The sequence below is a fragment of the Osmerus mordax genome, chromosome 9 (assembly GCF_038355195.1).
Source record: "Osmerus mordax isolate fOsmMor3 chromosome 9, fOsmMor3.pri, whole genome shotgun sequence".
Classification (NCBI taxonomy): Eukaryota; Metazoa; Chordata; class Actinopteri; order Osmeriformes; family Osmeridae; genus Osmerus; species Osmerus mordax.
Genome location: NC_090058.1, coordinates 1,090,721 through 1,107,006, shown reverse-complemented (window position 1 = coordinate 1,107,006; position 16,286 = coordinate 1,090,721). Strand labels below are relative to the sequence as shown.

Sequence of the window (16,286 nt, the reverse complement as noted above, 5' to 3'; positions counted from 1 at the left end):
TTTTCGCTTCATGTCTACATTTATGTCAAAAGAAAATTATGGGACACAGTGTACTTTCATGAGTTACACTTCTAATTAGTCTAAAGCGTACCTGCATAGCAAGATAATTTCACAATTTCTCACGTGATGTCAGTATTGCTCTAGTTATCAGTTATAATTTCATGCGAGTATAAAGATCAACTCTACATGACACGCTTGCATAATTGTCAATGTATGACAGTTCTTTCATTTGCAGTAGATACGTCAGTTGCCGTTTTCAATTTACACATGCCTTGCTTCACAAGTTCAAATCCAAATGAACACAAAGGATAAAATAGTTTTTATTTATAGTCTCATAGTAAAGGTATGCCTCAACTTGCAAGACAACTGTTGGCAGTATGTACAACATACCTGTAGTTTCCATGGAATGGAATAAACAAATATATCTATAGTACACACTTAATTAACCTCTGTAAAATTGAAAAACAAAACATTCCCAGGACAGGCAAACACTTCCAGAGTTTTTTTCTATGTAGATTTGACAACATTTAAGAGTATACTGTTCAGTCCTACACACTGATATGGACCTTTTTTTCCCACAAAATAAATCAATACCCTTCAACTGCACTGTGTAACATTCCATATCCATCTGGGAAATTAGCTTTATTATCTTTTTGCTTTTTTGTGTAATATCCCCATTCCTTAGAAAACCAAAAAAGAACAGCTGAACCTGCAAAGTGAGAATATATATTAAATGAGAAGCCAACATGTTAATCCGCTTTTGCCAATTGATAAATTTCAAGCTAAACACCAATATACAATGAGGGATAAGAAATACATTTCGATCTATCACTTTAAATATAGGGATTTGATTACACAAATAGTTTAAAGACAAAATCTTCTGCCAACTACACTGACTCAGGAGGGTGGCATAAAATGTTTTTTTTTCCAAAGCAACTTCACATTCTTTCGTGGAAAAGTACAAATATTAAAAAGGTAAACTATTTCAAAGGACAATTTTTCAAATGTCTGTGTAAGTGTCCAAACTCTTTGAACAGGTTTGTTTAAGTTTTTCAAAACAAATCGGGGCATTCATTGTAGCTAAACTAAAGCAGTACACCTTGTTGCATCCACATCTGATTATGAACGGTTATGAGGTTATAAAAGCAAAGTCCTTCAAAACTGCAGAGCTGCCTCACTTGAGGGGTTTTGAGGGGTTTTGCGGGGCCACAGGAGTGACAGGACGCTAGCCAGGTGAGGAGAAAGGTTGAAGCACGTGGTATACAGAACCTCTCTGACATCACCACCCGGTCCTCGGGACTGGCGTGGGAAGGCTGGAGAGAGACAGCTGTCAGGTAGGAGGAAGAGGAAGAGAGTCTCTGGTGGGGGGGGGGCCTAGCTAGGCTCCACCCGTAGCTTCTTCCTGGTGGGTGGGTCTTCTGGCTCCGAGTCTGAGCTGGAGTCTGAGCCTCCATCAAACGCTGACACGGCGCTCCCCTTGGGGTTGGTGTACAAGCTGCTGTCAGGAGACGAGTAGCTGGACTGGACCTGAGTGTTCCCCTTGGCCTTCTCCAGGGCCCGGACTGCCAGCCCAACACGGACCACAGGACACAGGTTAGTCTCTCCACAACAGCACCAACATCACAGCTACAGTCACTACCACCACCACTGAACATAGTACTTGTTCTACCTACCCAGTGGTCCCTTGCGAGACCTCTTGCCCAGCTCCAGGCCCCTGGCTAGACACTCACCCTGCTGCTCCAGCAGTGCGTTCTGCTTCTTCAGGTCATCTATGTCCTGCTGGTGGGTGTGGTTTTTCCGGCGCATGTACTGGATATACTCTGTGGCTTGGTCTAGGATCTGAGCTCGGGAAGCCTGTTTGACAGATTGCTGTCAGCAAAAATGACAAACTAAAGCATGAGGCAATGTTGCGTTGAGTCAAATATTGTCAAAGTTTCAGGTTCTACGCACTTAAATCATTCAACGGACATGTCAATCAACCAGCCAAGCCAAACGGTTAGGACACACTAAAATGAACAAAACATATTCCAGATAGTTATAAAAGCAGTGTCCAAAATGTAAATCAATCGAGAACAATGCTGAGCTAAATAGCTTGAAAGCAAAGGAACCCTAATATTATATCAGGGAGTCAGGTGGCTGAGCGGTGAGGGAATCGGGCTGGTAATCCAAAGGTCGCCAGTTCGATTCCTGGTCATGCCAAATGACGTTGTGTCCTTGGGCAAGGCACTTCACCCTACTTGCCTCGGGGGAATGTCCCAGTACTTACTGTAAGTCGCTCTGGATAAGAGCGTCTGCTAAATGACTAAATGTAAATATCATATTATATCTCCAAACCTTATTTATGCCCTGAGATTATCAATAAAATAAAGCACATAAATCTAACAGTTCAGACTCCTTTGTAAGATTAGGAAATAACTAGGGGTGGGGAAAAAAAATAGATTCGCATTTGAATCACAATCTAGTCTTCTAGCATTTACATTTAGTCATTTAGCAGACGCTCTTATCCAGAGCGACTTACAGTAAGTACAGGGACATTCCCCCGAGGCAAGTAGGGTGAAGTGCCTTGCCCAATGATACACATCATTTTGCACAGCCGGGAATCGAACTGGCAACCTTCTGATTACTAGCCCGATTCCCTAACCGCTCAGCCACCTGACTCCCACCTGACTCCCTAGCGATTCATATCAATTCACAATTATTTTTGTTTTTTATATATATATATATATATATATATATATATATATATATATATATATATATATGTATTTTATAACAATGAATTTACTTAACTGCAAGAAAAACAATCCATTTCAAGGTTTTGATGTATTGGGATTTTTTTTTTTAACACTTAACTGCCTATCACAGTCAAATAGAAACAAGTAACACTAAACAGCAAACTACAATCAAATGTAAGCATATATTGAATCATATATAGATTAAAAATCAAATCGTGAGGTACCAAAAGATTCCCACCCCTAGAAATAGCCATATTTTCTAAATAGTTCAACTGAGCTAGCTACATGTTTTCTTTTCAGCACAATGTAAGAAGGTAGAGTGCTGGTGCATGGGTGAATGTGTGTGCTGAAACAGCCTGCAGACTGGATGACGTGTATCCTCACAAGTTCTTTTACAATCCAACCATCAAACACCACAACAAAACCTCCTAAACTACTACCAGACAGATGCACCATGCTGTGCACCTGATACTCACCTTCTCTCCTTGCAGAGCAGGCACCGAGTCCCGTAAACTGTGGAAACTGTCTTTGATATGATCCCTGCGTTTGCGCTCCAGTGCGTTGTGATGGGCCCGTTTGTCTGCCTGCAACACACAGAGGAATCAGCTTCCCTTGAACGGGGATCATACATAAAAATATATAAAATGGTATTAAGCACAGCAGTTAACATATTTTTACACAGCTAACTGGTCATGGACAAAAAGAAAGGCGTGCAACCATATGACATCTTCATTTGGAATGGATAGTGGACATGTAATCTAGGCTATAAATGGATGTACACCATTCAACTGAACAGTAAAGGATGCAGAATATGACACAATCTTGTTTGGTTCACAATCCACAGACAAATATGAGGATCAACCAGTGTTTTATGGTTAATAACAAAAGCTTTGGGCTGTTTTAGAATAGAAGGGGCAAACTGAGTAAAGCAATACAAAATATGACATAAGAGGGAGCAATATCCTTGCTCTGATCCCGAGCTGGAGATCCAGCTTAATCAAAATGGGGGAGGGGGATGGAAAATCCAGGCAGGTCAAAGATTGGATAGCAACACACACAGGCTGTAATTTGACCAACTACTAACAATGCAAACAGACGTTCTGTGTTGGCAACACTCATCAAATGACAGTCCAACAGCTCTTAAATGTAAAAAAAAAAAATCACATGGTTCACTGCATCCTCTGTTGTCCAATATATGTGTTTAGGTGAGTGGTCAAAATTTGCGAGTCGCGCAACTAAACAAATGTGTGATTAGTACTGGTATAATGGGGAAACGGTGTGCATTATTTCCTATCACTGACAGACCAGTACAGTGGGCAAAACAGCAGGTCCCCGAGCCCTATATGGCATTACCTGACTCGGAAATATGCACAGCAAGCTAACTAGATACACGTAATAGGGAGACCTTTGCACAGAGTTAGGATCGTAACGAACCAGTTTATATCTGGTATGTCACTGTTCCTAACAAGTGTGAGGAAATGTATGAAAGCAAGGAAATGGGTGATGTTGCCGATCTAACCATAGCTAGTCTTGCTAGTATGCTAAATTTAGGGCGCGCTTAGGCTTATGGGATGGGATTACCCTTTCATGTGTACATTTTCAGAACTAATCAATCTAGTAAAACACACGGCCATGACCACTGGAAGAATGTAACACTAGTTTCAACCTGCATTGCACTTCACCTTACAGAAAACAGGTCTTTCAAACAGCTTGTTCTATTTTGTAAAATGGCTTGCTATGTAGCTCATTCACAATCTGCATTTTTAGATTGACCTTGTTTATAGTAGCTGGAAGTTACCTACTATAGTAACGCTAAGTCTACTAGGTATAGAAGCAAGCAATAACTAAATAGCTTGCAGTTTAGCTGCCGGCATCAGTTGTACTGTACGGCTATCAATTATTAGCCTGGAACGTTAGCTAACGTTACATAGCTAGACTCTTTAAGCGGGTCTAACAGATGGGCTACCTAAGCTTGTATCCATGCTAGCTGTGGCACGGTAGTTATTTTACATGTGTAATTGAAGCTAGATAACTAGCCAACTTCTCTATGTTAGGTAGGCATTTTTCACGCTACCTAGCTACTAAAACGCAAAGTGTGTTCACGTGTAGCTACCAATATCTTCCCGGTCATTTAAGATACTAGTAGCAAGCTAAATGGGGGCCGCTTGTTCTAGAAGCCAGCTTGCTAGAAACGGTACGGAAAACAGATACCAGACCCGAGACACAGACAGCTAGCTCGCTAATGTTAGCTAGCTTGCGCAATTCAACTGTGAAAAACACGTTTTTTTTTACTGCACTCGTGGCTAAAGAAATAAACACATACGTCACTGTCGACTTCGATGTCATCGTTGTCGCTCATTCTTCAAAAAGATGTGTAAGAAAATAAAACTAAATGCTGTTAACAGTACGAGCTCAACTGGAGACCAAAAATGAAATCAACAACTATGCGACTTGGCTACACGGGAGAGACATGACGAGCGAACCATTCCTTACACGTGATTCGTCTACACGTGGACACTACAACATGTACAGCGCATGCGTGGCAGGGAGGTGGTATGCGGGAAGTGTAGTTTAAGTTGCTTTCTCGTTCTATTTCTGTAATAATTTTATATATAACTACATTCCCCAGAAACGTTTAAGAATTTGACAAGCGCTTTGAAAATGGAAAAAACTTAAGTAACCGAAGTCAACTATTAGGTGGTAATTAAGTAAATGATTCATGAACTGCATTTGTCACCACACAGCACATGCTATCCTCCGAACCCGAATACAGGGCCCAGGAGCCATGACCTAAAAATATGTCTAAATATATATTATAATACAATTCATATATATTTTTACAATTTCAATCTCGCATAGTTTTATTGCGCCTCTGTCTAACAATTATGTGAGTATGAAAACTGTGAAAGGGCACCACAAGTCCATTCCTGGCAAACACAGTCAGAGGGGTTGGTTTAATTGTGGACTGCCTGTGGCCACCAGTCTTGTGAACTGCCCCCCCTGCATCAGCTGACAGGCTGATTTGCCAGCTGAACACACTGGTTTCCTGATGTTGCAATGCATGTGCACCCAGGCACACAGAACTCCTACAGTGAATACAGACAAAACAATTATTGGATGTTTTCATCACTGGAATGCAAGCAACAGTGCAGTACAAACTGACTTTAAGAGACTAGAAGAAGATAATAGTAAAAGTTATACTCTGTGCCTGTCCTTATGAAGGATGATTTTAATATTGTTTAATGTAGGATGTGTTAATACCAGCAGTGTGTACTTAGAATGTACTGTACACATGTAAATAACCAGGTTTCCAGGTTCAGATTTTATAGAGTTCTGTATCATAATTTATGGACATCATATCACCAAAGCCCGACCATTAGATTCTTAACATAAAAGCTTTTTTCCCTCAAGAATATGACTCCCAATTTATAACCATCTGCTACCTCCTGTTATGGTTAACTGCCATTCGTGACCAGTTTTAAAGTGCCATGAACATATTTAGCATTTTGACTACAACAAAAAGACAGGGTATGGTTTTCAAGTGCATTTCATACAATCTCTTCACATGAGTAACTTCAAGATTAAGTCATATTTAGGCTGTTTGACATAATCTGTAGCAAACTGTTGGAGATTGGGTCAAAGAATCCACAACACAGGTTTAGTAATCTGGCACGGTGTCTGTCCTGAGAGATTATATAGTGGCTAAAGAGTCTCTGGTCTCCTGGGAGACCATTCACTGAGCCCCCCTTTGAAAGGCCCGGCAGCACTGCCAGGCAGGAGCATTGAACTTAGCTTGTTGCGTAATATTCATTGAATGCCTGTTTGCACGCGCATGAATTCAGGCCAAGATGAAAAGCCTTCTACGGTGCCACGGCAACAATTACACTCTGTCCCATCAAATCAGATGCTAACTGGGGTTTCCCACGGTACACTGGTCCAGCAGAGACAGAGACCAGCCAGGCAGCGCTGGACCTCTGGGGACGTGATGATGGACGAACCCTAGAAGTACCCCAGAGCTGTTTCTGCTGGTGAACTGAATAATAATCTAATGATGCCAAAATGGCGAAACAGACGGGAAATAGACTCATCTTCTCATATACTACGTTTCAAACGGTAGTATTCATGCGGTGTGTTTATACCTGCATGCATGCCCCCCCTCCTGTCATATGACTGCTCTACCATGTGACTGGGGTTCTTACCAGAGAGCAAAGGGGCTAGAATAGAGAGAGAGAGAGAGAGAGAGCGAGAGAGAGAGAGAGAGAGAGAGAGAGAGAGAGAGAGAGAGAGAGAGAGAGAGAGAGAGAGAGAGAGAGAGAGAGGAATGTGAGGCGGGATGAAGAGATGTGAGTATCAAAGAAAGAGGGAGAGAAACAGAGACAGAGCCTCTGTTGAACTGACAAACTGGAACATCACAAACTTTTACACAATGAAGGTAAGAATATACTTTATACACTTCTGCCTTGCAAGGGATATTTTCTATATACTTAAATTTGGCATTGTTTTGTATGTAGCTTATCTAAATTTACCTCAATTACTGTCTTTAACTTAATGATGACAGTTGTATTAGCTTCCCTAAAGAAGACTTGGAACTTTTTGGGGGGACAAATAAGACCCACCTGACTCTTGACTCCAGTCAAGACTTGACTCTAGTTTCTTGACGTACTTACGCTTGTTTTAGGACAGATAGAAAAACATATTTAATTCAGTTACATTTACACACTTATAATTAAAAGGAATGTGTTTGTGACTTACTTTTAAAAGTAGATTTTCATAAAGTATTTAAATTAAATCTATGCATCCATCCATCCAAAACTAAAGTAACTCAGTACAATATAATAGAACATTCAAACGATCAATCTTCTGAGCTCTTGTACCAGCTGAAAGTCACAAGAGAACTTTACGTTATTTCTCAGAAACACCAAAGGCCATGGTCACAATGCAGTCTGATTGCAACTGAGTGACAATGGTACACATTTATAGGAAGTTCCAATCCTCCCATGCGATCCCTTGAGATCAGCAATGATCAAACAGTCACTTAATCCACATAACATACCTTGTTATTGGTTTGTTTCCTACCATTCCCACTTAAGGTGTGAGCAGGTTGAGAGCATCAAGCGTTCAGACTGGGGATGAACGGCACCATGAACCAAACCGAGGGACTTTACAGAGACAGCTATGGAGTCTGGAGAGGTGGCAATGTCACACACAACGTCACCTCCGGTTTCCAGTCCCCCTTCTCACCTGTCATGGACATGGCCATCAGCGGAATCACCATCATCATCCTCTTCATCACCATGGTGTCCCTCGGCTGCACCATGGAGATCTCCAAGATCAAGAACCACATCCTGAAGCCTAAAGGGGTGGCCATCGCGGTGGTGGCCCAGTTTGGCATCATGCCCCTCACCGCCTTCAGCCTGGCCAAGCTCTTCCAGCTGGAGCCCATCGAGGCTGTGACTGTGCTGATCTGTGGCTGCTGTCCTGGGGGGAACCTCTCCAACATCTTTGCCCTCGCCCTCAAGGGGGATATGAACCTAAGGTAATTCCCATTGTTTGTCTTGAGATTATTGCATTTGTTTCCACCTGCAATCAAATGTTGTTGTCGCTAGCTTGTCTTGACCCTTGACCCCCACAGCATTGTGATGACAACATGTTCCACTGTCGCGGCCTTGGGCATGATGCCTATGCTGCTCTTCCTGTACTGCCAAGGGTTCAACAACCTAGAAAATGCTGTTCCTTACACTGGCATCACCTTAGCTCTCATCATGACCTTGGTGCCATGTGCCATTGGCATAGCCATCAATCACCACAAACCAAACTACTCTCCGATCATCACCAAGGTGAGATTCCATGGTCCTGCAGTGTCCAAATTCCGCTTTGAGGGTTTCTGGGTAAACAGTGTTTGATTGGAGTTGATCCTTCGCAGGTCGGTCTAAGCATCCTATTGGTGGCCTCTGTGGCTATCGCAGTGATGTCGGGCATCACCATTGGTGGAACAGTGTGGGTGGTGCTCTCACCCAAGCTGATGGCTGCAGCTGCTCTGATGCCCCTGATTGGCTACCTGCTGGGGTACTTCCTGTCAACTGTCTTCAAGGTTGATCACAAGTAAGCATTCATAGGGCTGCATCCAACTGAGGAAAGAGCGTAAGCTGACACTGTATCCCCGTTGTCGAATTACATCGATTCAACCCTGAAACGTTTGACCCCAACACATGTTTGATGACCAAACAACTCCCCAACATCCAGATGCAGAAGAACCATAGCAGTCGAGACCGGCTGTCAGAACATCCAGCTGTGCTCCACCATCCTGAAGGTGGCCTTTGCCCCTGAGGTCATCGGACCCCTGTATCTGTTCCCCCTCATCTACATCATCTTCCAGGGTGGAGAGGCCCTGCTGTTCATCCTCCTCTTCAGAGGTTACCAGACGTTCAAGCCGCAGGCTAAGGGTAGGAGCCACAGCTGTCAGGGTGACACAGGGGAAGAGCTCTGCACCGTGAGCCTGTACCAAACAGCTCCAACAACACCCTGCAGATGGAGAGAAAATAAACTACATACCATCACTTTCAGTTCACTAAAAATCCTGCGTATTTCTTTCTGTCCCTCAGCAAAGCCTGTGTACCTGGCAGTGGATGGGAAGCTGCAGGAGGTGAAGTTGCCTTAGGTTCAGCTCAAAATCCTGGGAACGTAGGCCCCAGAGGGCACTAGGGCTGACAGAACAAGGGCCCCATCACCCACACCCAGGGAACTTAGGACCCAGAGGGCATCAGACCTGACTGGCCAGGCCACCCACACACCAGCGGTGGAGAGAACAGCTCAGACTCTGAAGGTGGATCCAAACTGAAACCCTGGTGGGCAGCTGTTCAGGGTGAACACTGCAGTGGTACTACAATACTACCTTTAAACCAGCGGTCTGCAACCCTGGTCCTCAGAGACCCCTCGTCCTGCATGTTCTAGACGTTTCCCTGCTCCAACACACCCGATTCAAATGAATGGGTCGTTATCAAGCTCAGCAGAAGCCTGGTAACAACCAGTCATTTAAGATCATGTGTGTTGGAAGAAGGAAACATGTCAAACATGCAGGACAGGGGGTCCCTGAGGACCAGGGCTGAAGCTGCTACATGATGAAGCCACTGCAAATGATGAGGGATGAACACAGAGTAACATGTCTATATCAGATTCTTTTTTACTTCTGACATAATTGTACACCAAATCATATTAACATTGAATACATCTTCTTAAAAGTGTCTCAGGATAGGGCACCAGAGATTCATAAATTGTTTATAAATATCTTAAGAGTTATTGCTGTTAGGAAAATGTTCATGTTTGTAAGGAACATTTTTATGTTTGTAATAAAACTTAGACCATCAAACCATATATTGTTACATTATATTGTACGTGCACAATACCTTGTAAATGTACCAAATTCTTGCATAATTCCTTGAGGAACTTGTTTAGAATGCCATCTAGTGTTTGGTCTGAGACAGTATTCTTTAAATGGTGATGACCAGCAGGTGCAAAACACAAGCTTCTCACTTACACACCTCAAATCATGTTTAATCTAATTATTACAGGGTATATACAGAGTTAAATTAACTTAAAACTTTGTACACAATATTAAAATACAATCGACACAAAATGCACTGCTCAGTCCCAAAGGAAACCAGGCAACTCACAGACAACACCAAGCCGCTGTACAATAATGACCTGCTTTTTATTGTACGATTAACCAAATAAATGTTACGGTCTCAAATGACATACGTGCTGAGGTCTACAAGTGTTTACAGACCCGTCTAACAACATCCTTTTCCAAACCTTTTGGAAGCATCAAAAAAACCACGGCTGATCAACAGCATTCAGGACATGAATATATTAAATACTCAAATTTAGTGTTCCTATCTATAATTAATTAGAACAGAATTTCAACAACCTGAATAAATAAATTCTACAATATCTTCAGGTGTACGCGCAGCTTGTCTGACGAAGCTCAATTGTTACATCACTAAGCCGAGGAGGCCAAAAGTTGACATTCATTTAAAATTAAGAAAATTGTTCACCCAATGAATGTTGTTATTAACGGTACTTGTGCATAGAAGTGGATCTCTAAGGCCTTTGGGGAGGGGGGAGTGTGAGTATGGGAGGTGTGGATGAGGACCTTGCCGCCACAGTGAGGAGACTAGGAATACAGAACACCACGGAGTGAACAGGGGGAACACGTGACCTCACCGTATGGAATAATACCCTATAGCATTCCAGCTGAACATGTGCAAAGCAGGGTTAAAGGGTTCAGAAATGTGAAAAGCCCAAAAAGCAGAGCGGTGGAAGGATAGCGTCCTCATCGCACAAGGATAAGGAGGAGACTGGCTGAGGGGGCGTGGCTTTCGTGCATCATTCCTAATGTGAGGCTTCACATGGCGTGCTGCCGACTTGTGTGACAAGATCATCCGAGAGTGAATTAGTGATGAAAACGATGGAAACATGTTTACATTATGAATCACAGAACACGAATGGACAACATGAGAACGGATCAACAGCAAACCTGTCGAAATGCTCATCTTTTCTTCTTTCCTGACGGGATTAAAACCATTTAGAACTAAGCCAACAGCCAACAGGTCAAACTGGTGTGTCAGACATCAGATGTACATAGTAAGGAGTTCCTTAGAAAAGGTTATAAGCATATATGTACACATGGAGGCTGTCCTGTCAGTCCTGCCTGGGCCGGGGCTCCCCTCAGGACCCCTGCCTGGGCTGGGGCTCCCCTCAGGACCCCTGCCTGGGCTGGGGCTCCCCTCAGGACCCCTGCCTGTGAGCAGTCAGTGTTGGCAGCAGCTGCATCGTGGAGGGCTGGACCGAGGCTGACCGGACGCCGCAGGGCAGCAGCCAGCGCTCTGGCGTCTCCGGGGCAGTGGGGGAGGCCCAGAGAGGCTGCAGGTAGCCTCAGACCTCTTTTAACAAAGGCATATCTGCAGAGACAAGACGAGCGGGATGGTAGGGTTAAACAGCAGTTAGCTAACCCTAACCCTGTGTGGCTGGTGTGACTGGGGGTGCTGGAAGACCTACCGTCTGAGAAGTCCATGTCAGCCTCCAGGAGGGGCAGGCTGTGCTGCTCGCTGCCGGAGGAGAGCCTCCTGAGTGGGGGTGGGGATGAGGGAGAGGCTGCGTGCTCCACCCAGCAGGAGGGGGAGGGAGAGGAGGAGGGCACAGGATGGACCACCACCATCTCTGAGTGCTGGGAGAAGCAGGGGGTCCCGGAGGTCCTGGTGTCTGCCTGGCCCTCAGAGAGGACGATCTGGACCCGGGCCTCGGAGATGAGGCCTGTTGAGGCTGGCGCTCCCACTCCTCCTCCTCCGCCACAGACAGCCTCCTCGTATGAGGGCAAGGTCACCTGCACCCCCTCCACCATGATGGACACCGGCTGGCCTGACACACCATGCTCGCGCCTGGACCAGCGACCAACAACAAAACGTGAGAATTAAAACCTGTCAGAACTACCACACACACCATCCAGGCACACACACACACACACAGGTGCGTCTCAGATACAGGAGATAAGACAGAGGTAGGGGTGCATTTGTTTTGAGGCCCCTTACCGGCTGTGGTGGAAGGACTTGAGTCTGGGCTGCAGCAGGACGAACAGGACGACCAGCAGCAGCAGGAGGGCGACCGAGCTGGCTGTGGACGCCACGATGGACAAGGTGGGCATCCCCAACGGCAACGCCGGGCTACGCTCTGCCGAAGCCAGCAGCCAGGAGGCCAATCAGCATCCATCAGCATCCATCAACATCAATCAACATCAATCAACAGTATCTGACTGTGTTATTTGCGTGGCGTGGTACCCTGGTCCAGGAGACAGCTGATCTGCATGGGGCCGTCCCAGCCTCCCTCCTGGCAGGTCAGGTACTTGTAGTCCCCCTTCAGGATGAAGCCCTCCTCACAGAAGTACTCGATGACAGTGCCGTGGGTCAGCCGGCGGCAGGGGGCGGGGTGGCAGGTGTAGCCCCCGTTCTCTGGTTCCAGAGGAGGAAGACACACTGAACAGGGGAACAAGACAGCCCCGTCAGACGGCAGAAGGAACCCTCTACAGACACGTGGAAACGGGGGGTTGTGGACACGAGTGAGAAATAGCAAACTAGATAAAGAGCGAGAGAGAGAGAACAAGTGATGGAGAAAGAGAGATAGCACGAGAGCAGACAAAATAATGCTGAGTTCAAAAAAAGAAAACAGGTGTGTGTTAGTGTAGCATCACTGCATCTGCATATCTACTATAAAGCAGCCTCTAGTGAGGGGCGAGGGCCTCACCATCGCTGCGGATGCAGCGGGGGGCGTCTGCAGACCACAGGCCCAGCGGGGAGCAGGTGATGGTGGAGGGCCCGTCAGCCAGGTAGCCCGGGTCACAGCTGTACTGGAGCACGGTGCCCACAGGGATGCTGCCTCGGTTGGTCTCCGTCAGGTGGACGGAGCCGTGCTGAATCAGGAAGGGCCTCACACACCCTGGGAGAGGAGACAACATCCAGCTCAGTACTGAGCTACTTTCTTCCATTTTTCCTCAATGAGGAAGTTTCTCCATGTCTTCCTTGAGGATTTAGGTTGGCTGAGGGGCAGTTCTGTGGGCGTATGTGAAGCCCTCTGTGACATTGCTTGTTAAAAGGCTATACAAATCACATTTATTTGATGATTATGAGCTCACGGTCACCCCTACGTTTTGACGATGTTGTGTCATCTATGTTATCTTACTGGTATTTTATAACCACTAGAGGAGAGACCCACCTTGGCTGACACAGCTGATCTGCATGGGCAGGTCCCACTGAGCGTCCTGGCAGGTCAGGTACTTGTAGTCCCCCTTCATGATGAAGCCCTCGTCACAGAAGTACTCGATGACAGTGCCGTGGGTCAGCCGGCGGCAGGGGGCGGGGTGGCAGGAGAACCCCCCGTTCTCTGGTTCCAGAGGAGGAAGACACACTGAACAGGAAACAGCATCGTCAACCACTACTACAAACCTGCACCGTGCTTCAAAATCCATTAGCACACAACTAGAACAGGATGAATATAATTAGACCGGATGAGTTACGCTGCCCATTTTGGAGCATGGACAACACAGACTTAAGATGCCTTTCAAGGACTTCAGGCCACAAGGGTAAGACAACTAAGGAAAGTGCACTCTCTCAAAGCAGCACATCTCCACCCACTCAGAAAACAGGTGTGTGTTAGTGTAGCATCACAGCATCTGCATATCTACTTTAAACCAGCCTGAGGGGCGTGAGGGGCGAGGGCCTCACCATCGCTGCGGATGCAGCGGGGGGCGTCTGCAGACCACAAGCCCAGCGGGGAGCAGGTGATGGTGGAGGGCCCGTCAGCCAGGTAGCCCGGGTCACAGCTGTACTGGAGCACGGTGCCCACAGGGATGCTGCCTCGGTTGGTCTCCGTCAGGTTGACCCAGCTGTTCTGGACCATGTAAGGATGAACACATCCTGCAGGGGAAGAGACACAGCTTCATGGTTAATGCCATTGTTGGGATTATACTAATATTGGTGTTCCTTGAGGGTTTAGGCTGGTTTAGGTGCAGTTGTTTGGGCATATGTGAAGCCATCTGTGGCACTGCTTTTTAAAAGGGCGGCACAAATACATCTGATTTCATTGGTCTTAAACCTAAAACAAAAAAATATACTGGTAGCACAACCATTTGAATGTATATGATTTCAGCATCAAATGACTAACGTATCATTAATTATGACAGGGTGACCCATTTTTCATCTTCAGTTATTGAAAGGCTTATTCATTATCAACACTGAAGGATTTTCAAAAAGGATTCTTGTTAACACATGCAGGTTGTAGGAGGTTTGCTGTTGTCAACCATGATGCTGAGGGCATTGCTTCATCTTGAGTGGGTTTTTATTGAATACCCACTCAACAGGAGCGCTCTGAGGCTTATGCAACAGTCATGAGTCACACAGCCAGTAGGAGCTGAGTAGGATGAGAGAGAGAGAAAGAGCGAGGTCGAGAGATTGAAAGAACATCATATCAATTGCCTCACGCCCACTTCTCTAACATCTTTTTCTCATCAGCTCTGATGGGGAGAGAGTGCGAGGACACTACACAAAGATGCAGTGCAACTGACTATTGTGTCAGCGTGCATGTTGAGGCAACAGGTGGGTTGAACATATGCCATCATGCCTCCCACTTCCAAAGTGAATCCAGGTGCATGGCAGTAAACAGAGGCATTTGTAGTTCTTGTGTTCAACTCGCTCACAATCCTGTGATTCTAGATGTCCCTCTTACCTGACCCGTGTCCGGTGGAGACCACTGTCAGGATAAGCAGTAGAGATAGGTGCCGTCTGTTAGCTGAAGTGTGGGGCCCCAAGGCCTTTATCGCTGCCTCTAACATTCCATTGCACATCTTTCACTTCCCCTACAGCGGAACCAGCTCAACCTAGGATGACAGAAAGAGTGTTTCCATGGCATGTCAGATCACTAAAAATGCACACATATAACTCCCCACGTCCTGATCGTTCAAGGCGGACACTGCTTGACAAAGGCTATACGTACGCTATAATTAGCTGTATTTACAGATACAGGGTAGATAGGGGGTAGGGTTGATAGCTACCTATATTCAATCCGGAATAATTATTAGTTTCTAACGTTAACTTTAACGTTGTCTAGTTTAATGTTAACGCAAAACTGCCATTATCCGCCTTTATACAGCTATTAACAAGCCATGCTACAGTATTTGTATAGCTATATGTTTGTATAATTGTCGCCCACAACCCGGAGGTAGCGTTAGGCAGCTACTTAGCTAGCATGAGATTTGTTTTAAATAATGAAAATGAAGTATTTTAGCAAGCCATTTACTATTAGCGAACGCGCGTACACACCCATTTCTGCTAGCTAGATAGCTAACAAACGTCGCTGTAACAGAAAGACCATTTCAACCAGGCCAAATCTAGAAGCCAATCGTACGATGGCTTTTAGCTACGTCGTTAGATAGCTAACTTGTTATTCCAATGATAAATAATATTACCTGGCAAGTCAAGGTAACTAGACCCTGTCATATAACAACACACAACAAAGAGCTAGTTCTAGCTACCCTTCGTTGATAGCTATCAAATATTATGAAGGTGGAAGCATCTCTGTTGTTAGCCTAGCTTGCTAGTCGGTGTAAACGGCTTACCCACGACACACCAGTCAACCTTCGGACCTCGGATCCTCCACCCAGTCTTCCGAATAAAACCACTTAGTCACTGATACATCTCGCTGGTACCACTCTAGCGCACAGAGACCAAGAGATCGACGTTTGTATATTTACAATGTGTTCAATTTGTTCATTAAAATGACTGATGATCACCACCAGCTAGCTAGAAGAATAACGATCAGTACACCGCTGCTAGCTAGCTGGCTAGTTTTGGCTTCGCCCGGCTGGGCAATTTCGATGCAGTGCTTGACTCCCGACGTCCGCCGCTAGAGGGAGTTGAACGCCGGGGTTCGCTGCCTTCTCGCCTTCTGCGAAACACTCTGGCCGAAACACTCTGACCCAAAAACTCCATCACCCATCTCACTTTTTTA

The 16,286-nt window shown here is 45.4% G+C and overlaps 3 protein-coding genes across 9 annotated transcripts; 1 reads left to right on the top strand and 2 right to left on the bottom strand.

Annotated features, from left to right (window-relative positions):
- Positions 1-296: 296 nt before the first annotated feature.
- On the bottom strand, positions 297-5,218 carry LOC136948775 (protein max-like). Of its 4 annotated transcripts, none has more exons than XM_067242807.1 (4): positions 5,059-5,218; positions 3,212-3,319; positions 1,731-1,869; positions 297-1,562 (listed from the first exon to the last, which is right to left on the bottom strand). In XM_067242807.1, exons 1-4 carry the CDS (start codon positions 5,092-5,094, stop codon positions 1,375-1,377), a joined length of 471 nt encoding a protein of 156 aa, XP_067098908.1. In that variant the 5' UTR covers positions 5,095-5,218; the 3' UTR covers positions 297-1,374. The 4 variants fall into 4 exon arrangements, with proteins under 4 accessions (XP_067098908.1, XP_067098906.1, XP_067098909.1 ...); XM_067242805.1 differs by having other exon boundaries at positions 1,674-1,854; XM_067242808.1 differs by having other exon boundaries at positions 1,731-1,854.
- A 2,136-nt stretch (positions 5,219-7,354) lies between these two features.
- Positions 7,355-9,698, top strand: LOC136948776 (hepatic sodium/bile acid cotransporter-like). The gene is made up of 5 exons (XM_067242809.1): positions 7,355-8,271; positions 8,368-8,572; positions 8,659-8,837; positions 8,979-9,178; positions 9,338-9,698. Exons 1-5 carry the CDS (start codon positions 7,865-7,867, stop codon positions 9,391-9,393), a joined length of 1,047 nt encoding a protein of 348 aa, XP_067098910.1. The 5' UTR covers positions 7,355-7,864; the 3' UTR covers positions 9,394-9,698.
- On the bottom strand, positions 9,235-16,116 carry LOC136948774 (sushi domain-containing protein 6-like). Of its 4 annotated transcripts, XR_010877394.1 has the most exons (11): positions 15,895-16,116; positions 15,006-15,156; positions 14,006-14,197; positions 13,497-13,688; positions 13,029-13,220; positions 12,566-12,760; positions 12,320-12,458; positions 11,790-12,169; positions 11,503-11,692; positions 11,416-11,442; positions 9,241-9,257 (listed from the first exon to the last, which is right to left on the bottom strand). XR_010877394.1 is itself a non-coding variant. In XM_067242803.1 (9 exons), exons 2-9 carry the CDS (start codon positions 15,121-15,123, stop codon positions 11,667-11,669), a joined length of 1,434 nt encoding a protein of 477 aa, XP_067098904.1. In that variant the 5' UTR covers positions 15,124-15,156; positions 15,895-16,116; the 3' UTR covers positions 10,425-11,666. The 4 variants fall into 4 exon arrangements, 1 of the variants encoding a protein (XP_067098904.1); XR_010877393.1 differs by having other exon boundaries at positions 9,235-9,257; positions 11,416-11,692; XR_010877392.1 differs by lacking the exon at positions 9,241-9,257 and having other exon boundaries at positions 10,425-11,442.
- Positions 16,117-16,286: the final 170 nt, after the last annotated feature.